General features: G+C 42.3%; 1 protein-coding gene and 1 long non-coding RNA gene across 12 annotated transcripts in view; one reads left to right on the top strand and one right to left on the bottom strand.

The window, feature by feature from the left end:
- The window catches only part of WDFY2 (WD repeat and FYVE domain containing 2), a 297,542-nt gene that overhangs the window by 28,817 nt on the left and 246,105 nt on the right, over positions 1-22,620 (bottom strand). For all 11 annotated transcript variants that reach the window (XR_010318214.1, XR_002786422.2, XR_010318215.1 and 8 more), the window contains exons 5-7: positions 21,019-21,169; positions 12,103-12,215; positions 3,388-3,514 (exon numbers count right to left, since the gene is read on the bottom strand). Coding sequence is in view for 3 of the 11 variants with exons in the window: in XM_003412629.4 (XP_003412677.1) it covers positions 3,388-3,514; positions 12,103-12,215; positions 21,019-21,169 (391 nt within the window). In the remaining 8 variants the exon portion in view is untranslated. The remainder of the gene's footprint in view (positions 1-3,387; positions 3,515-12,102; positions 12,216-21,018; positions 21,170-22,620) is intronic.
- The window catches only part of LOC135227992 (uncharacterized), a 37,553-nt gene that overhangs the window by 10,876 nt on the left and 4,057 nt on the right, over positions 1-22,620 (top strand). Inside the window, exons 2-4 of the long non-coding RNA XR_010318221.1 lie at positions 2,751-2,924; positions 9,620-9,846; positions 20,746-21,301. This is a non-coding gene — a long non-coding RNA (uncharacterized LOC135227992). The remainder of the gene's footprint in view (positions 1-2,750; positions 2,925-9,619; positions 9,847-20,745; positions 21,302-22,620) is intronic.

Raw genomic sequence — 22,620 nt, 5'->3', positions numbered from 1 at the left:
ACTTGCAAAAATTATCCAATGCAAACCCTATAGATCACAACAGAATGTTGTCCAGTATTGCGCTGGAAGATGAGCCCTCTATGTTGGAAGGCAACGAAGGGCTCAGACATGCTGGTGACCGTGAGGGTGGTGTGGGACAGGGCAGCATTCCACTCTGTTGTGGACGCGGTTACCGTATGTTGACGGTGACTTGGCAACAACTAATAACAACACACATGGTAAGAGTAAAAAGATAGAAACCAAGAACTGGGGTTTTGGAAAGAGGAAGCAAATATGCAAGCCATGAGTGGCCAATATTGCGGCTGTGACCCAGACTTGGCGGAAGCTGATTGCAGCCTTGGTGGAGAGTCCCACACAAAGGGACAACATGGATTTCTACCTGTGCTTTAAATCAAGTTACCACTAAATCAAGTTAACAGAAAGTCCTAAAAACCTAAGCAAATGCACCAAATTAAGCTATCAGGAAGAAGAATTACAGTCATAATGTTGGGCACAAAATGATAAGTATTATAGCAGAATAAAAAGGATCTAAAAAGCCCAAGGACTATAATTAGATTTGACAAGGTGGGCACGGGACAGGAAGTGCCCAGGTTAATGTTTCTATAATACCTGCCCAACTGGTAACTAACATCTGAGAAACGCCACCGGCACCTGAGACGGGAACCTTCACCTTTCCGCCCACGAGCTAGCAGACAGTCACGTTCCAGCTGCTACAGGAAATACAATCACCCAAATGCAGGTAGCATTGTACAGAGGTGTACATTCTTAGCTTTCTTCCTTTGGCTTGGACACATTTTCACCGTCATCATTACTTTCTCTGGTGCTAAAGTTTGTTCTTCTTTGGTGGGATTTTTGAACATCAAATCAAGCAAGCTCGTTACATATGCATCGCATTTCTGCCACTGAAGGTTGGCATGAAGCCACAGAAGCCGTGACCAAAGCTTACGGCGTTGTCCCTCAGCACCATGACTGGACCTTCCACACCAGGGGAGGGCAGTCTCCCCACTGGGCCCTGTCTGCTTTCTCCAGCTCCTAAGCTTACCAACTACGGCTCCTGATTTGGGACTCTGACCAGCATTGGTCATCCTGGGGAAGGCAGGCAGTGGGGGAAACTGGGAGCTGGAGGAGGACATGGGGCAGCCTCAGGCCCCCAGCAGAAACTCTCTGGCCCCTAAAGCAGATTCTCATCTAAAAAATGCTATCTGACCTCTCTCTTTCATAGGGTCATTGTATGGTTAAACCGAGATACATGTGTGTTTTGAAAGACCTTTGACAAAATACTAAGCACTAATCAGATACTAGAATCATTGAGCCCCAATCCAGCAGCCAACTTCTGGGTTGCTGCGAAAGGGCTCCTATGACTTCTCCTTTCCTGCCTGGTGCTCCAGGTCTCTCCTCTCCTGCACCTCCCTTCCTTCCTCTCAGAATACCATTCTACTACTTTCTGGAGCTCCAGTGGCTCCTCTATCCGCAGCCCTGGCATTCAAACCCACTCTAACAGAGTGACACCAGTTGATGCTGAGAAGTTTACTTCTTCTAAACCTGTGAAACCAGGGCAACCCCTTCAGGCTAAGACCTAGAGTTTATTACTGAGTTTGACTTAAATACAGCCCCAGACCACGGTCTTCTGCCATTACGACTGTTCAAGGCCAGTTCTGACTGGTGGCTCTTTATCTCCCCAGCCTGCCTGCCTACCTATTCAGGTAGGTTCTTAGGGTGTGACTCTACCAGGATGAACTCCAGGTATGGTGGATTCCATTTGCTAAAAGGACAACTTTGCCTTCTTAGAAACTAGAAAACCTATCTGTTTGTTTTCTCCTTCTGGGACTGAGAGATTGTATCTAAATGTCATAGGGGTTCCTTTCTTATCAAACTGCAGGCGTAGGTTCTCAAGGACATTTTCCATGAGGGTCAAGGGCACTTAGCACACAGGCACGCTGGTGCTGAGCACTGTTACAGTCTAGCATTTTGTGGAAGGACCCCATGAAATCAGGCAAGGTCGCCTGCAGTCTTTGTTAACCACTATGTAAACATAAACCTAGTTATGAATTAAACTGAATGAGTGCAACAAATACTGCTGATCTTTATTCAAAACCTGCGTTTTATTGCCCTGAGAGAGTCAGAGTTGGCAGGAATTACCCGGCAGATCAGATAAGAGCAGGGTGTTCTGGAACAGGACAGTGGACCAGCTCTTCTTCCTCATTGCATGGGTGATGTGAACTCATACGTGTTCTGGATGAGCCAGCCCTCACTAAGGAGAACAATAAGGCGACAATTCCTCCAGTGAGCTGATGACAAGGTCTGACTGTCAGAAGTAGCCCCAGATAACTGGTCTTTCTCTAATGTGAGAAAAAAAGGCTTAATAGCTACTCCTATAAACCCAAACTCTAAAGCTAAAATGATTACTTGTGTCTCGGCTTTCCAAAATTTACTAAGTTCATATTCAATAATCCAAAACTGTAGATTTAACTACTCAGAGGACTATTTTGAAACAAACGTTTCCAGGCAGATTTACAGGAAAGTGAATGCTGCTTAAAAGCACTCAGTTGATGGCAGCATTGCTGACGTCTGTCTGTGCTGTGTGTCACCATATCATTTTGAAAACTGTGTACAGTAAACACAATTCAGATTAGCTCTAGAGTTCCAGAGCAGATCGCAAGGTCTTTCCTGCAGACAGGGACTGTGAGCAGCATGCTGCCGGGCAGATTTCTCCAGAGTGTGCTCAACTTGGGGTGCTTGTTACCATACAGATACGACCAGCAACCAGAGGATGGGGCCAGGAATCACTGAACAAATTCCGCGGTGATTCTTTGTGCACAGCAAAGTCTGTGAACTGCTCCAAGGAAACGTGAAGCTTTCTCTGCTCTCGATCTCAGTCCTCTAAAATGCATCCCTTAAGGAAGAAGAGCCTGATACAGATCAAGGTAGGTAGTCAAGAAATATTTGCTGAATTACAAAATGTACTATGTAAGGGTATTACCTCTTCCCTTTTCCTTAAGCTGCCAGGAAGCTGGAAGACACATTTGAACTCAATTGTAGAAATTGTGCAGGCCTTCATGGCTTATATTTTTAAGCTCTTTTTTTTCTCTCAGTCCTAAATTTTTACTCTTATGTTCTCACTGGTTCTAATTCTTATCTTTTATTTATTCGCTCCCATTACTGTGTTTTATGGTTTTTGTAAACATTCTCAATTCCTCGTGGAGTAAGACGGGGTATGGATAGGTAAACACACTCACGCCCAGATGGAAACCAAAGTGGCCAGTATTTGCGCCCTGCCACGTTCCTTCCCTTGCTAAGACCTGGCCACAGGGGCTGGACGGCATGCCTCTGCTCTGTCAGCTGGGATGCCTTCCCAGGAATTCTTTAAAAAAGTACCAGCAGCCTTACTTGTGTCCTTGGAGCTCGATGGCTGTCCCTTTTCTCCCACCGATGTCCCACATGATGACAGAGTGATCTGAACTGCCTGAGAAGAGCATTCGCTGGACCGGGTCCCAACAGAGAGCAGTCACCCCACCTAAGAGGACAGTAAGCAACAATGTTATTCACGAAATAAATGTGAGTACAAAGCCTTTAGGATCTAGGGCAGTTCCTGGCATACAATAAATTTTTGTTCAAAGAACAAATGAATGAATGAATTCTAAGAGAAAAGAATTGATACCAAGGATAAAAATCTGACCCTTTAACCATTTTTCCCCCAAATTTAATGTACCATAAAATCAATTACTATAAAGACCAATGGGAAAGAAAAAAAGGCAATTAAGTGACCTGCAAACAACAGTCATAATTTTAAGAAGAATGGAAAATACTGCCCTGTTCAGAATATTAACTATGTTTTCTAAACTGCTGCCACCTCTCACCCTGACAGTAATGGATGGGAAGTAAACAGATTTAAAAAGCTCAATTAGATTTTTTATTCTTAAACATCAGATATAATTAGACTACAATATCAGAATTTAAAATTCATTTTTTTCTCTTTGGGAATTTAAGTTTATAGACTCTGAGCAAATCACTTACATCCTTAATCAGTTTTCTGGACTATAAAATGGGGATGATGGTAACATTACTACTTTCACTAGTAATAATATGAGCCTAGCTAGCCGTCACCTACCTCTTAGGACCGCGGTGAGCAGTGAGGTGGTTACCCAGGGCCTCTGTAAACTCACGTGCAGCGCTGATGCTGGCTAGCAGTGTTACTCCTGTGATACAACTATAGAGTATTACCACAGGTTTTCCTCTGTGGTAGGGCCCTTATAAATGAAACTCCTTGTGTACTGAAAACAGTCATAACTTTTCCCATGTAACATCATCGCCAAGTTTACAAATACTTCAGAATGTCAGAAGTACTCATTTTTTACATTACTGAAAAATATTTTATTCTGCAAAGAACATAAAATAGCCTCTTATTTGTTGGAATTTGACATTTTTTATCCAGATTACCAATTTGTTCTAATAAAGTACTGTACCTTAAAAGCTTTTAGGAAAGCTTCCCACATAGAATTGTCTCAGATTTCCTTTTTAAGATCACAAAGAAAAAAATCCCACTGTTCTGGATAACGCTTGATAGCTTCTTCCTACGCCCGCAAGCGTTCTGCCTGTACACATTCCTAGTACGTGAAGATGGGCACCATTTGTCCCAGTGTGCAGGTGGCTAACCATCCCTGCCACTCCCACCTCTTCCTCCCTGACCCCTCCACCACCCACCACCAGCAGCCAAGCAGGGTGCCTGGTGCACAGACAATACTGTCTGCTGAATGAATGAATCAACAGCTGAGTGAAAATATAAAAATATTGTTTTTTCTCCACAAATTTTGTTATTTGGAACTTCTCTGCTATGCATATCCAGCCCGCTGAAGCCAAGTATCTTCTTCTGTACAACTCACCCTCTCTCCCTGCTACTGAACTCCAAGGTTACAATGTTTCCCAAATACCCTTCAGTATTTCAGAATGCAATATTTCAGGACTTGTGTTCCATGGTGCAAAACATGTTACTTATTCCCACACAGCACCCAAGGGCTAACTCTGTTAACCCCTGTGGCAGAGTTAGCTACCTGCCCACCTGGATTCATATTCGCCCTCAATATACAGAGCACTCCTTGGGCAACTGCTGCCTGAGTATCACCCCTCTTGTACGGAAGGGGCCTGTGATCAATTCTCAATGAGCAACAGAACAGAGAACGTAAGTGGAGTGACATGCATTCCTTCTGGGCCAAGGCAGGTAAGAGAAGACAGCTCTTTTCCACTTTCTCTTTACACTTCCTCCAAGAGAACTCCAAGACCCCAGGGAATGAGAAACCACATTCTGGAAGGAGCCTGGGCTCCTGAATCACCACATGGAAGAAAAAAGGTGCAAATTGAGAACACCCGCACTGGGCTGTTCCTGAGATGTTGGGGATTATTTGTTAGGGCAGTTAGCACTACCTTAATTATTACAACACTGTAGGTTTACTAGAATATTACAGAGACTAGTCTAAGAAGAAGGTGAGAGTCACTAACAGCTTCATAAATCTCAGACAAGAAAAAAGTTACTAGTTTGTACTGTTGATACTGATGGCTGATATATAAACAGAACTGGAGAGAACTCTGGGGAAAACTATGAAGGGTTCCCAATGGTCAAGTCTGAGACAATTTCAGCAACAAAATAAATAATGATAGTAATGAATCCTCACGTGTAGGAATAAGAACCCATAGGTCCATACTGAATAAACAACTAAATGAACAAATGGGCGAGAAGTAAACGTTCTTCCTTATAGTAGAATCCCAGCCAATAAAGGTATCAGGGATAATGATAATAGAAAATCACAATTTGGCGAACACCACAGTCATAATTGTTTCTGGTAAGAATAATCATGGATGCTAAAATGATTAGGGCAGAAAGGAGATACAGGATATTTACATAGTTTCAAAGTATTTCCCCCATAAATATTTAATTATAAAGGGTAACCCAAGTGGAGAAACCTGGAGGCCATCACTTTAGCCAAGTGAACAAAGTTAACATCATCAGTGACAGGACAAACCACTCCTCAGCACCCTGTCGTAGGATGCACTAAGGAGGGCGTGCCAGAATGTCGCTTTCGTGGGATTCTTACCAAAGGCATATAAACCTGAACTTAACCATGGGGAAACGTCAAACAAACTCAAGTGGAGGGACATTCTGGCTAGTATTCAAAAGCGTCAAGGTCATGAAACACTGAAGAACTGTTCCAGATTAAGGAAACTGAGGAGCCTTGACACTCAAATGCAACGTGTGATTCTGGGTTGGCGTCTAAGCCAGAAAAAAGACATAAGTGAGGTAACTGGTGAAACGTGAATAAGGTCTATAGGCTAGATACTAGTACTGTATCCATGCTAATTTCCTGATTTTGATATTTGTACCATAATTTTGAAAGATGTTAACATTTGTGGGATCCAGGTAAAGGACATAAAAGACTCTACTGGTTTAAAAAATTTTTTAAATCTGAAATATTTTAAAATGAAAAGTAAAAAACCAAACTAAAAACAAGCCTGAGACTATTATAATCTCCTAGCAGGTTCCCCTGCTTCCACTGCTGCTCCTATTGTCCTGCAGCCAACATGGTCGCTGGAAAACACAAAGCGGATTACAACATCCTTCACTGAAATCTCTCCTATGGCTTCTCGTCCCATTCAGGGTAAAACCCAAATGCTTAAGACACCTGGGAGCCACCCTACCTCGATCAACAGCCAAGTGCTACTGGCTCCCGTCTCCTAAATAAACCTTAGATCCCTCCTCTCCACACTCCCTGCTGCTGCCCCATCCCAACAGGCATCACCTTTTCCAGGGTCTCAGCTGTAGCCTCCTAAATGGTCTGTCGTACCCATTCCTGTCCCCACCCACTGCTGCCACAGCGATTCGTTAACATGCAAACCATGACCGTACCCTGCTTAAACTTCTTCACTGGCTTCCCACTGCCTGAGCACAATGTCTCAAGTTCTTAACATTGACTGTAAGGCCAACCTGTACCCTCCCCACCAACTCACCACATGTGCCATTTCACTTTGCTCAGTTGCTCACACTTCCCCATTCCAGGTTTCATACCTGCTGCCCTTGGCCTGGGAAGCTCCTACAACCTGGATAACAGCTGTTTCTCCTTAAGATATTATTTAAACATCGCTTCCTTTGGAAAGGAAACCTTGGTGGCATAGTGGTTAAGTGCTACAGCTGCTAATCCAAGGGTCGGTAGTTCAAATCCGCCAGGCGCTCCTTGAAAACTCTGTGGGGCAGTTCTACTCTGTCCTATAGGGTAGCTATGAGTTGGAATCGACTCGACGGCACTGGGTTTGGTTGGTTTTTGGTCCTTTGGAAAAATCAGTTGCTGTTGAGTTGATGGTGACTCATGGCAACCCTATCAGAGTAAAACTGTGCTCCAAAGGGTTTTCAATGGCTGATTTTTAACAAGAAGACACTGGGACTTTCTCCTAGAGCCCTTCTGGGTGGACTCCAGCAGTCAGTCTCTCAGTTAGCAGCCGAGCACATTAACCATGTGCACCACCAGTGACTTCCTTGGGAGCCTCCCTCTACCTCTCTGGACAGAGAGAGGCCCTCCTGTTGCCTGCTCCCACAGCGGACTAGGCTCTGCCTCACGGGTCACAGCACTTGGTACACTCACAGTGTTCTGATTAATCCTTTGTAACGATGGGTTTAATGCTTTGTTTTATTCACCTATGTATCTCTGCACCCATCACATACATACAGCTGAGGACTTGACTAACACTTGATGAAAATCTGCATCTATCCACCTGCACTTTATAGAAATGGAGTCTTTGTTGAAGCCTCCATCATAAACAACAATGCAAGTTTTCAATTTAATTATTGTGTATTTGCACTGAACTACACCTTTCCTTGTTTAACTATTTTTGTTAGTTATCTTGTTCCTTTCATAATAATTCTCCCGGCAGCTAATGAACATGTCTGTATTTAATTTTTCATTTATTAGTATGCTTTGGCAGGTTTATATTCAGGCCCTCCCATCTCCAATATGTTCATGCTAATAAAAATTTTCTTCGGAGAGAAAAAATATTTTATTGAAATTAATAGAAATTTCCTTCCAGTGGTCAAAATCTGATTTTCTTCCCTTTTGTTCAAGTCAGTATATGCCTTTTTGGTAGAAATGCATTCTAATTTCTGTAGAAACAGCAGAGAACTATGACACTTGGCATTTAGCTCCAGAAATAAAACCAGCAGAGGGAGCGTAAGAACATAAAACTAGTTTCCTAATGTTTTGGCCTTTGGGCAGGAATGTGAGGCTGATGCCATCACTAACCCACATTTCTTACATGACCATCTCTCCTCCATCAGAGAGCAACAAATGGAGTGATGGGTGAACAGTTACATGACTCTCTACCCATATCAGATGCTTGTCTGCTTCCAGTTTGGACCTGGAGTGATGGGACTCCAAGTTCACACTTTAAAGGATCTGAGTTTACTTTCAGGTCTTTGATGGGAGATAGGGGGTAGAGGAGGTTAAGCTAATCCTTACGAAAACCTCCAAATCCCCAAATAGTGTCTGGATAAGTTTAGGATATGCCAGTGCCCAGAATGGGCCTACGACATAGGAGGAACCAGACAATATCTTTGAAACCCCATGTCCTCTTAGATGTCCTTGCTCTAGCTTTAAACAAGTGAGCTGTGCTGTAGCCTGATTAGCAACACACAGATACTACCACCCGCTTGAGGAAGAATAACAAGTTAAACGTCTGACCTGCTAAGTTTGCCTTCATGTTAGTTAGTGACCTTCCTGGGCCACGGCGGTCCTGTCTTCCTCAGATATTTCAAGATAAAGTCAAATGAAAATGCTTGCAACTCTTCTGAGAAAGATAAGACATAATACCAAGCTAACATTCAATTTTAGGACAAGCATGAAAATGTGAGACCCTGGGGCCACATCTGGCTCACAACACCATGGTTGGAAGCAGCCCCTTCCCCCTTTTCTGACCTGGAGGTAACAATACAGAACTGAGAGGACTCCCTACCAATCAGCCACCATAATAGTGAAGAGTCAAAACATAATGGTGAAGAGTCAAAACATCAGGCCGAAACCCACCTCTGCCTAAACCGAATCTGTGAGCCACCTGCTCCCTCATCAAGCCTGTTGAGATTGCTTCCTAAATGCCTGGGTCCATCCACTCCTCATTTTCCCATTGCCACTGTCACATTTCAAGGGACATGGTTTCCTCACTTTCCAATTACACTCTACTGCCACAACAAACTTTTAAAATCTGATTATATTAATTTCTCTGCTTGAAAGTCTTTAATGGTTTCTCACTGATTGCAGGACAATACCTGAGAAAATCCTCAGTGATCTGAACTGACTCTCGCTTCCTTTCTGGTTGCCTCCCTGCCTTGTACCCAAGGACCCAGCCAAACAGAGCTACATACTAGCAGTTTCCGCACGCCTTGGACCATGGGGGTGTTTTCTGCCTGAATTACTCCTCTTACCTCTTTTTCATGAACTCAACACTTATTCATCACTGAAGACCGTAGCTGAAGTGACATCTCCCCCCAGGGTGGCCTTCTCTGACCCCTCCCACCTCCTTTCAGCTGGGCGTGTGCCCTTGCTACCATGCACTGTAACCACTGCCTGGCTTTTGTCTCTCTAAACAGGTTGTGAAGAATTTGAGGACAATGACTGAGCCTTTTACTTCTGTGACTGAGAGCAGTGGCTGAGATCAACCAAGGAGAGCACAGAGTGAAAAGAGGAGAGGGCCCAGGGAGACCCTGGGATGCCACCACCCACAAAGGAGACAGAGACTGAGAAGGAGGAGGAAAGCTGGGAGAATGGGTCACCAAAGCCAGAGGAGGCAGTTACAGCATGTAGGAATGGCCGCAAGGTAAAATGCTGCTGAAAAGTTAATTAAGAAAAGGACTTAATGACCAGCAGGCCATTGGGGAGAGCAGTTTATGTGGAGTGATAAGACACCAGCCAAACTGCAGGGAAAGCAAATGGAAGGTGAAGAATTTGAAGCAGCTGGGAAAATACGCTTTTAAGAAGCATTGCTGTTAAGAGAGTGAGATGGAAATTGCTACAACAGGGTGCAGGATTGAGAGGACGCTCTGTTTATTTGGTAACAGAGAGGCGGGCAACTTGAGCAGGTTAGTACACTGAGAGGAGTGGGTTAGTACAGAGAGGGACGGAGAAAATAACTTCCTGTGTAGACATCTCAGGGAGAAGTAGCCTGGGGCCAAAGGTAGGCAGGGGAGAGGGAGAGCTTGTTTGTTGGGGAGGGAATGTGGGTGGGGAAGAAACTAAAAAAAGAAAACAAAGGAGTTTCTATCTGATAGCCTCTATTTTTCTGGGAAGGAGGTGTGGGGAGAGTGGGAAGGTCTGAAAGAGCCGGGCAAGGGAAGAGGGGTGTACTGAGGACAGGCAGAGGGATTCTGCAGAGGGATAACTAGGCAACTCCACGCGCCAAGGCTGGAAATCATGAATTGGCCATGGAAATCATGGTATTGGTGTGACTTGCTACCAACCTGGCAGCTGAGTGCACCAAGGCAGTGAGCCTGCATTGTAGATAAGGTCTTCCAAGAAGGAAGAACAAGGGGGTGCGGAATTGAGACTATGGGGAGGATGCGGCTGAAGTGACAGACCAGGTGCCGCAGGGAAGGAAGAGAAGATGAGGTGCTAAGACAGTGGGGGAAACCGAGGTGAAAGAGCAAGCGAATCAGAGGAAAGCTCTGAGGAGATGGAAGATTAGACTGAAATCAGCAAGTGGAACATATAAGTTTAAAATTTCTGGGGTGGGACAGTTCTGGGTAGCTACCAGGCCTGCAGCTGGCTACCGTGTAGGTGGATGAAAGGAGAAATCCAATCAGGAAAGGCCTGGATCCTATCCACAGGGAATGGTTCTATGTGCTCTTCCTCCCCAAAACACAGATAATTAAGATGTCTATTATGGCTGCTAATCAAGAGGTTGGCAGTTCAAATCCACCGGGCGCTCCTTAGAAACTCTATGGTGCATTTTTTTATTATGGCTGCTAACCAAGAGGTTGGCAGTTCGAATCCACCGGGTGCTCCTTGGAAACTCTATGGTGCAGTTCTACTCTGTCCTATAGGGTCACTATGAGTTGGAATCGACTCAACGGCAGTGGGCTTGGTTTTGGTTTTTATTATGAATCTTTGTTCCCCGGATTCAGTTTTCTCCTTACTGCATGCTTGTCATTCCAACATTCCTTTTTCTCCTCTTTAGAAAATGCTTTATCATCTCTACGACCCTCTATTCCCTACTCGACTTGACAGCAGTGGGTTTGGTTTTGGTTTTTTGGTATCCCCTACTTTTGCTCGTATACCAAATCCAAGTTCAGTAATAACATTGTTTTATACTAAATCACGCATTGGTAGTTTTCAGAAGACACGTAAAGCTGTTCTAAAATATACTTTGTTAATAGTTTTTCAGGGTCACTATTTTCTGCAGTCAACGCCACATCTTAAAAATGCTACTAAAAGATGAATAATCATCATCTTTTCAAGTTCTGTCAAGGCGAAGCATGAATAGCTCATATCACCTTGCTTAAATGACACTGAGCAGATAGGTAACATAAAGGGGACCTTGGGTTTTAAACCAGAAAAAACAAAACAAAACAAAACCCAAAAGGAAGGAAAATTACAAAGGAACTTGCACCTTTTTAAGTAGCACAGCTACCCATGATGAATATATTTTTCATTTCATTTTGTTTTGTAAGTGGGAGTGTGTCTTCCACAGCATCTTCTCACTCCAAGAATGGCAAGGACAGATGGAGGCAGCTGTCCCTTCAGCCTATGGGGTCTGAGCAGTTGCCACAGAGTCTCAAACAATGTCTTATTAATGTATGCCAACAATGGTTTTCTCTGGTACAATATGACAAAGAATCAAGTTACAAACATGTTCAAAACAGATTGGCTTCTCTTTTGTTTGGATTGATGTAGCAACGTTTTTGACATTATATCTTACTGAGCTATTCTGAAATCAGGTATGTGTATCATGTATATCTTTACACAAGCACAGACTGTACTTTCCCACTTTCAAAACATATCATCTGAATACGAGAATATGCAGCAGGCAATATCTCACTGTAATATCAGCACATGATGGTTTGGCTTTCAATCCTACCTGTATGGCCTCTGAACGTTGTGACCAGGGTGCAGTTTTCTTGCTCCAGTTTGAGGATTGTAACTTGGCCTGAGTGGTCACCAATAAACACATGCCGGGTTTCAACATCAAATCTATCATGTAAACATTAAGGATTGTTTCTCAAAATTGAGTGGAGGGATTTATAGTTTTTAAATAGGCATAAATGTAACAAGAAATGTGCAAATCCTGTATGAGAAAATGTGAACATACTCCTGAAAGACACAAAAGTGGACTAAACGTATGGAAAGACATACTACATATTATTGGATAGAAAGACTCAACATAATAAAGATATCAACTCTTACTACCTTAATTTATAAATTCAATGTAACCACAATTAAAATATCAACAGATTTTTTTCTAGTGCTAGATATGTTAATTATAAAGATCAATGAGAAAAATGAATAAGCAGGAAGAACCAGAAAAACTCTGAAAATAAGAGTAATACAGTATGTGGTAGGGTGAGCTTAGCCCTAATAGAGATGATAACATCTTATAAAGTCTCTATAATTAAAAGTGTGATACTGGTGCACAGACAGACAAACAGACCAACAGAACAAATAAAGGAAGTCTAGAAATAGACTCAAAAGCACACAGAAATTTAGTACATGTCTGATAAAGGTGACTCCTTAAATCAATAAGGAGAAGATGGATTTTTAAAAAATAGCTGATGTTAGCACAAACTGATTAGCCATTTGGAAAAAAAAAGTAGGTTCTGTATTTCACATTATATGCCAGGATAAATTCCAAATGAATTAGGTATCTAAATGTAAAAAATTAAAACATATAATCTCTAGACAGGAGTGTTCCGGCATAACCTTGCAGCGGGAAAAGCTATGACTCAAATTAATGATATCTGCAATACCACCCATAATTTAAAACACATATACACCTACACAAATGAACAACAAATACCATAAGCAAAGCCAAAAGACAAACCGAAAAAAAATATTTGCAACTTATATCACATAGGCCTAATCCCTAACATAAAAAGAGCCATCAAGAAGAAAAAGACCACATGCCTAATAGAAAAATGGGCCAACTGTATGGATGGATAGTTCAAGAAGAAATGAAAATAATCCTGTGCAGAAGAGTTGACACAGCAGGCCTGACTGCTATCCTCTGAAAAGTCCTCCTTACACAGATGGCCCTGGCTGGCAGCTGGGAACTCCTATTTCAGAACCATCCCACCATTAGCCGGTAAGAGTAGCTCACTGGGCCTAAACTGTACAAACTACGTGGTTTATGCTAAACTCTTCACTCCGGAAGTCTAAAATTTTGGTACGTGTCAGGCGGAGGCTGACTATGTGCCCGACCCCAATAAAAACCCTGGGCATTGAGTCTGTAATAAAGTTCCCTGGTTGGCAACATTTCATACCTGTGACGACTCACTGCTGGGGGGAATTAAGAGTATTCAGTGTGACTCCACCGGGAAAGGGCTTTGGAAGCTTCTGCCTCGTTTTCCCCTGGACTTCACCCCATGTGCCTTTTGCTCTTGCTGTGTGCACTTAGAATCCTTGCACTGTAATAACTAAGAGCCATGAGCACAACTATGAGCTGTGTCCTGTAAATCCTCCTAGCAAATCATCAAACCTGGGGGTGGACTTTGGGACCTGTGATACAGGTCCTTAAAAATATGAAATGATATTCAACCTCACACATAATAAAAGAAATGCAAATCAAAACTGTGATAACATTTCTTTTCTATCAGATTACAAAAATCTAAAAGTTTGGCAACATACTCTGTGGCAAGGATGTGGGGAAACAGGCATTCTCATACATCAAAGGTTGGAAGGCAAAATGGTACAATCCCCGTGAAAGGGGGGTTGGTAATAGCAAAATTACATATGCATCTGTCCTTCCTACTTCTATACATCAATCCCAGACACACACATTTCAGGCAAATACCTGAAATGACATGTGAGCAAGGCTATTCACTCTATATTAATAGCTTAAGTTTGAAAACAACCCTAAAGTCAACCATTAGGGAACTTATTTAATTAACAACGATACACCAATGCAATGGAATACCATGCAGCTGGAAAAAATGAGGAAATTGCTAATGTGGAATAATTTCCAGGATATACAGGCATACCTAGGAGACACTGTGGGTTTGGTTCCAGGCCACTACAATAAAGCAAATATTGCAATAAAGCAAGTCACATGAATTTTTTGGTTTCTCAGTGCATAAAAAGTTACATTTACACTATACTGCAGTCTATTAGGTATGCAATAACATTGTCTTAAAAAAAAAGTACATACCTTAATTAAAAAAATACTTTATTGCTAAAAAATGCTAACCATCATCTGAGCCTTCAGAGAGTCATCATCTTTTTGCTGTCAATTCCGATTCACAGTGACCCCGTATGACAGAGTGGAACTGCCCCATAGGGTTTCCAAGAAGTGGCTGGTGGATTCGAACTTCTGACTTTCTGGTTAGCAGCTGAGCTATTAACCACTACGACACCAGGGCTTCTTTTAATTTCCTTCAAGAACTTTTCCTTTGCATTCACAACTTGGCTGTTTGGCATAAGAGACCTAGCTTTTGGCCTATCTCAGCTTTCAACATGCCTTCTTCACTAAGCTTAATCATTTCTAGCTTTTGAGTTAAACTGAGAGACGTGTGACTCTCTTTCACTTGAGCATTTAAGAGGCCAATGTAGGGTTATTCACGGGCCTACTTTCAATACTGAATGGTCTCAGGGAATAGGGAGGCCTGAGGAGAGGGAGAGAGAGAGAATAGCTGGTTGGCGGAGCAGTCAGAACACACACAAAGTTTGCTGATTAAGTTCCCCATCTTATGTGGGTGCGGTTAGCAGCCTTCCAAAACAATTACAATAGTAACATCAAAGATCAATAATCACAGGTCAACATGACAGATATAATAACGATGAAAAAGTGTGAAATATTGTGTGAATTACCAAAATGTGACACAGAAACAGGAAGTACGACATGCCATTGGAAATATGTCACCAGTGAACTTGCTCAATGCAGCATTGTCATAAACTTTCAGTTTGTAAAAAAAAATGCGATATCTGTGATGGGCAATAAAATGAGGTATGCCTGTATTAGTAAGTTGTATTCTGTGATGTACTACCAATTCTGTGTAAGAAAGGGAAGGAAATACAAATGTACGTGTGTGCTCGTAGTTAGAAAAGGAAGCATCTGAAGGAGAAATCAAGATCTCACAAAAATGGCTACCTACGGAGGATGGAGAATCCAGGTGGCAGGACAGGGATGGAGGTAAGACATATCACTTATTACACAGTCTCTATTGTGGAATCTTGTAGTTGTTTTGCATATTCAAAAAAATTAAGAGAAAAAGAATTCCCCCTGTATTGATAACAAAGTAAAATGCACAAACCTAACTGTATCAAACTGATGAAAATAACCACTGCGAACAGAGTCCTTGGTAGAATATGTTCTAATGACAAAGAATGATGCAAAGAAATCTAAAATTCCATTTAGTAGTCTTACTCTTACCGAAATAGTGCTATTATTATTTTGAACCTACTGAAATATACTGGAGTATAAAGCAAATAAGGAATTATGTAAATGTTTTAGGAACCAAAAATTTCAGTTTAAGATAAAAGAATCAAGTATAAAGATGAAGTAAACATTCTATAATGTTACTCTGAAATAGAAATGCTACACAAGCTGATGATTTGTTTTCTTTACATACATGCATGCACACACATACTTCCTAGCTGTCTCTGAATACTGTTCCTCACTAAAGGGAATGGCTGATTGCAGGACTGAGACAGGGAAGGAACAAAGTGAGCTCAGGGCACGTGATGGAATGCAAGGAAGCCATCAAAGGCTGGTGGGATTATGTAAAAATAACACAGTAGCAATATGAAGGGGCTCTTACTGGCTAAAGGTGAAAAAATTTGAACATTAAATAAAATGACTGCAATGTACTGAAATATACTAAATATATATTTTTAAAAACCCTTAGAGTTAATTGAAAAGCCCTGGTGGCGCAGTGCTTAAGCACTTGGTTGCTAAATGAGAGGTCATCGGTTTGAACCCACCAGCTGCTCTGCAGGAGAAAGATGTGGCATTCTGCTCTGTAAAGATTTAAAAAAAAAACCCAAACCCAGTGCCATCAAGTCGATTCCAATTCATAGCGACCCTACAGGACAGGGTAGAACTGCCCCATAGAGTTTCCAAGGAGCGCCTGGTGGATTCAAATTGCTGAACCTTTGGTTAGCAGCCATAGCACTTAACCACTATGCCACCAGGGTTTCTGTATTATATAGCCTTGGAAACTCTAAGGGACAGTTCTACTCTGTGCTACAGGGTCACTATGAGTCAGAATCGATTTGACGGCAATGGGTTTGGTTTTTTGGAAGAGTTTATAACAGTGCTTGTCATGGATTAAATTATGTCTCCCCCAAAATGTGTCTATCAATTTGGTTAGGCCATGTGTGGCTGTTCTCCATTTGGTGAATATAAATTTTATGTTGAAAGGATTAGGGTGGGATTGTAACAACACTCTTAACTCAGGTCACCTCCCTGATCCAAGGTAAAGGGAGTTTCCCTGGGGTGTGGCCTATACCACCTTTTATCTCTCAAGAGATAAAAGGAAAGGGAAGCAAGCAGAGAGTTGGGGACCTCATACCACCAAGAAAGCAGTGCCAGGAGCAGGGCGCATCCTCTGGACCCGGGATCCCTGCACCTGAGAAGCACCCCGACCACGGGAAGACTGATGACAAGGACCTTCCTCCAGAGCTAACAGAGACAGAAAGCCATCCCCTGGAGCTTACCCCTTGAATTTGGACTTGTAACCTACCACACTATGAGAAAATAAATTTCTCTTTGTTGAAGCCATCCACTTGTGGTATTTCTAAGGCAGTGCTCAAAAAGGAAAAAAAAAAAAGAAAATCAATCACTTTTGGAAGTAATCAGGGTACTAAATCTTTTCTCTGAAAAGCAGAAATTTAAGAGGAAAAATTAAGAATTTATCCTGCTTTTCCTGTACTAATTGTAAAAACCAAATAGCCCTAGTTAATGAGGGAAAGTTCTCCTTTGTAGAAGAACCCCAGCTAATGATGTATGTGGGGAAAATGGATAGCATTAGGGACTCACCATTCAGGCAGAGCTGGTCAGTGGATGGTACCAGGCATGAAAAGCTGATGGGAACTCTGCCCTGCAGGGGTCAGCTGTCACCACCTAACCACTGAGGCACCCAGCATTGCTAGATGGGCAGCGACCAGAAGTCATGTACCTCCTGATGTGAAACAAAACGAAGACCAGAGCACACTTATCAAGTATTCTTGCCAGAAAGGTGAATCTGAACTGAATCAAGATTTTAGAGGCAACTTCCAGTTTATAGGAAATAGGAGAGACTGGCAGGTAGTGGATCAAAGTGAATGACTTCATGAGGCAGCAAAGAGAAATTCTGAGCGTGGGACCAGCTATGATGACTGAGCCAGTTTCTTCAACAAGTCAGTGACATGAAAATATAAGCGTGTGGGAAGCTGCTGCAGACTATGGGAGATTTAGGAGACACGACAAACACACGCCACATGTACACCTTGTTTGGACCCAATTTCAAAACCAAGCTACTGCAAAAGATGTTTTCAGACAATTGGTGAAATTTGAAAGTGGATGGATTATTCAGCAATATTAAGCAGTGATTACGAATTTTTGGAGCTATAAAGGCATTATGTTTACTGAAAGACATGTCCATATTTTTTAGAGGTGCACAATCAAGTATCTAAAGATGAAATGAGATCGAAATTTGCTTTAAAACACTTCAACAAAGATAGAGAAGGCAAAAAGGATAGAAAAATCAGTGGATCTGATTTGATGGGTACGTAAATATCCATTATACTATTTTCTTCAATTTGGTGGACATTTTGAAGTTTTCCATAATAAAACATTAAAAGACTAGGTGAAGATGGAGAAGACATAACAAATTCTTCCAGTCTCAAGAACAAGAGGGAAAAAGCTCTCCTAACAAGTTATCCCACTACCACTGCCTTGGGGTCGATTCCAACGCATAGCGACCATATAAGGACAGAGTAGAACTGCCCCATAGGGTTTCTAAGGAGCACCTGGTGGATCTGAACTGCTGATCTTTTGGTTAGCAGCCATAGCACTTCACCACTATGCCACCAGGGTTTCCAGCAAGTTAAGAGACATATGTAAATTTATAAGAAAAAAAGATCACCTTAAATTTGTCTTGATTAATTTTAAGAACACAGATGAAAAAACATATTCAACCTGACACCTGCAGTCTTTAAAACTGCAGGTAAATAACAGTACTGTCTAGAGAAACTAAGACGTCAAACAAAGTCATCCAGAATTAAGCTGAAATAAAATTACAGTATAACCTCAATCCACAGTGACTGGCATTAAGTATGATATGAAGAGATAGGAAAATCGAGATAACCTCAATAGCTTTTCAGAACTCTTTATCTGCACAGGAATAAATCTAAGCGATTACATTTGGTGGGAAGACATTTCACTACACAGAGTGACATATTGGAAATACAATTCTAAAATGAAGATTTCCTGAATTATTTTTGATGATGCATGAAAAATGTGACCAAAACATGGTCAGGTATCAAGACACTGACAGGTGCAGCTGCGTAATATATTCTCAAGTTGAAAGAAGAGCAAGTAAGGTGGGAAGCCAAACAGCTCCATTTCCTAACGTCTAGCTGCCATGGCTCTTTGGGAAATGCCTGTTTTACTCTGTCCAGTTTTGCAGAGGGCTGGCTGAAGGATTTTAATACTCACGTTTTAATCCTGGTTCAAGGAGTCCCCGGGTGGTGTAAATGGTTAAGCGCTCAGCTACTGGTCCAAAACTTGGCAGTTACAACCTATCCAACCCACCCAGAGGTGCCTCAGAAGACAGACCTGGCAACCTGCTTTAACAGCCCTGAAAACCCTATGGAGCAGTTCCACTCTGCACACGTGGGTTTGCTGTGAGACAGAACCCACTTGATGGGAACTAAGAACAATCAACAATCCTGGTTCTGCCTGTTGCAGTCATTCACCTGTGAGCAAGTCACTTCACTCTTCCGAGCCCTGGTTTCCACGCTGAAAACTGAGAATAAGGTCTTTCTTTTCTACTTCACGTTACCGTTTTAAATTGTAAATGAAATAACATGTGTAGCAATGCTTTGTAAACTCCAGGACTGCAAATGCAACACGTTTTCTTCTTTTTCCTCTCCTTCTGTGTCTTCCTTATGGTTGTTATTAGTGTCACAGGCCACTTAATATTTGAAGTTTTAGGTCTTTAGCCAAAATAACCAAAGAATTTGAGGTTATTCAGAACTTGATGATTCAAGTTGTGAACTGGTCAGGCTCTTTGTCTTCTTCTGCCTCTTGCATTTTGGTTATTTCTACTTTTCCACTAAGGGCCAAACCCAGAGTAAAAGGGCTGATACGGAAACCACAGTATAGGAGAAATTATACTGATACTATTAGTTCTGTTCTCCAGGGGATAACGCAGTGTAATGCGAGAAAACAGAAAGTACATGCCAGAACTGGGTTCTGGTGATTATCCTACTCACTGGCAGGGTGGCTCTAGATAAGGCACGTGACCCTTTCTAGGCTTCAGCTGGCTCATCTGTAAGGTGAGGGGTTGGACTGGTTGATCTCTAAGTGCCCTTCCAGCTCTAACCTGTAAGAAATCATTAATCTATTGGCAAGAGATTCCATGAATTTCAGTTCAAGCATTATGATCATCTGAACTGGCTTTTAGAAAGTAGAGCTGGAGTTTCATTTTTATCAGGAAGTACCACCCTCTCAAAGATAAGCTGATCCTGTTTTCCATTTCTTATCTCATCTTCCTTGCTTCTGGTCTTCTTGGAAACTTGCCACTTTTCAACCTTCCACAACGGCCAGCCTTAGTTCCTTGACCTCATCCTTCCAGTGAGAAAAATCAGGGTGACATTAGCCTGCACACTTAGAAAAATACAGCCACTGCCACATGTCTGCAAAGGTCTTACTGCTTTTCCTGCTTCTGCTGACAAGTGATTTCTTTCCGCCTACTTGCTCATTTGTCAGAAGGTGGAAAGATATTCTACGCTTCTTTATGAATTCCAGGGTCCTATACTCCTTATGGAAACCCTGTAAGTGCTACAGCTGCTAACTAAAAGGTCGGCAGTTGGAATCCATCAGGCACTCCTTGGGAACTCTATGGGGCAGTTCTCCTCTGTCCTATAGGGTCGCTATGAGTCAGAATCCACTTGACGACAATGGGTTTGATTTTTTTTACTGCTTACAGTAGTAGTATCAATGACACACGTTTCACACTTGTCAGGACTGTGCTCGCTGGAGTCTAGTGGGCCAGATGTGAGGATTACCTGGAATTAGTAGTTAGTGATTCACGCTGAGCAAATGGACGCTGGTGACCTGGAGATAAGGACTGACTATAACTCTGCGCCCTGGAAAACTCTCATCGCTGCAGCAAGGCTCTGGTCGTGGCATGGGAGCCTCTCCATAACTATCTGTAAAATGAACAGGAATTCTGTGGTTCTTCTCCCAGTCACCAATGAGACTATTCACAACCTTAACATCTATGTGTAAATTACTTTGGTGTAAAAATAAAAGATTGTATTTTGGTGATCATTTCATCTCCATTTTCCACAATTTTCTTGACAGCTGAGGCATACAGATCTGAGCTGCAGACTGTCCTGATGTCAGCACTTGTGTCAGCAGGGGCCGTCACTTCAGGCGAGGTCACCTCACTCCCCTCTGCCTACAGAGTAACCTCGAAGACTTGTGCCTGAGGAAAAAGTCTATGAGCATCTTATTTACACAAAAAAGAAACAAAACAAAACCCCCCAAAACTTTCAATTGCACATACCCAAAATTGCCATGAAAGAAAGTCAACAGCAAAGTTCCCACCAAAGGACTCCGTCCAGCAAAGGATACTGCAGGCCCGAGGCCACTGCACTGGTGCGATAACCTCCCAGGAGCTGTCCACTCTCGGAGCAGTGCCAGGCAAACTGCTTGTCCTGTCCCGTGCTCAGCACCCACTCCAGTTCCAGGACAAACAGGATCATCGTCACTCTGCTCTGATGTGCTGAAAACCAAGACACAAAACAGCCCATGAAGCATCTTACAGGAGGTTGTAAAGTGCAGTCCACAAGAGCACCATTCTCGTCTCCCCACTCCAGATCAAGCTCCACAGTACGGCAACCACTGCAAACACACGGTAGGTCAGGATCTCATGAGAGGTATGGGGATACCCCTGTGGAGGGGCATGTCAGTCTTTTATATAATCCTTTTTTTTTTTTAATTTTGGTGAAAGTATACACAGCCAAAGACACACCATTTCAACAATTTCTGCATGTACAATTCAGTGACATTGGTTACACTGAGTTATGGTACCATTTCTCGTTATCCTTTTCCACATTATTCCACCATCACGGACTGACACAGTGGCTGCAATGATGGGCTCAGGCATAACGATTCTGAAGATGGTGCAAAACTGGGCTGTGTTTGTTTTGTTGTTCACGGGGTTGTTATGAGTCGGAAGCGACTCGACGGCACCTCACAACCATGACCACCACCATCATTATCTTAAACTCACCGCTCCCTAAGCCTCCCATGCAACCTTTTCAGGTGCTGTTGTGAATCCGATCTCACACAGATAATTCTTTAAAAGAGCACAATGCTCAAAGCAGACATACTTTAATAATTAAAAGAAGTTATTTTTATTTTTTTATTTTTTGGTTTAAAGCAGACTTCAGGGGATAGTTTTGGCTTAAAGTTTAAAGTTTCCTTATAATTTTTTTTTTAATTACCAAGTGGCACAAAACTAACTGAAAAATATTCAATCAAGAAAGAAGACTATGAAGTTAATTTCAACACTTCCCTCTACTCTTCCTCCTGAGGGGGTGGGTGTGGAGAGGGGGGACTGTTAGAGCTTCCTGTTCAGTCTTCCTCTCCTTTTTATGCATAAATGCAAACACGCATGTGCATATGCACACACACAAACATGGTCAGAGGATCTCTGGAGAGGTGTGTTAACATTATAAATACTATCACGTACTTGCTTTTTTTCACTCAGCGATATATCATGGCTAGCCTTCTACATATCAGTCCATATAAATCTACTACAGTCTTCTGAATGATGACGTAATATATATATCATCAGGGATTGGCAAGCTACAGCTCCCGAGCCAGATCTGGACTGACACCTGTTTAAGCGCAGTTCATGACACAAGAATGATTTTTACAGATGAAATTTGCAATCGATTTGATGATAGGGAATACTAACTTTTAACCTCAATTAATGGTTTTCTCCCTGTTATGGACTGAATTGTGTCCTCCCAAAATGTGTGTCAACTTGGCTGGGCCATGATTCTGAGTACTATGTGGCTATCCACCATTTTGTGATCTGATGTGATTATCCTATGTGTAATAAATTCCATGGAAACCCTGGTGGCGTAGTGGTTAAGTGCTATAGCTGCTAACTAAAGGATTGGCAGTTCAAATCTGCCCGACACTCCTTGGAAACTCTATGGGGCA

This window comes from Loxodonta africana, chromosome 17 (genome assembly GCF_030014295.1).
Source record: "Loxodonta africana isolate mLoxAfr1 chromosome 17, mLoxAfr1.hap2, whole genome shotgun sequence".
NCBI classification, from domain to species: domain Eukaryota; kingdom Metazoa; phylum Chordata; class Mammalia; order Proboscidea; family Elephantidae; genus Loxodonta; species Loxodonta africana.
Note: the sequence above shows the minus strand (reverse complement) of the source record. Positions and strands in the feature narration are given on the sequence as shown.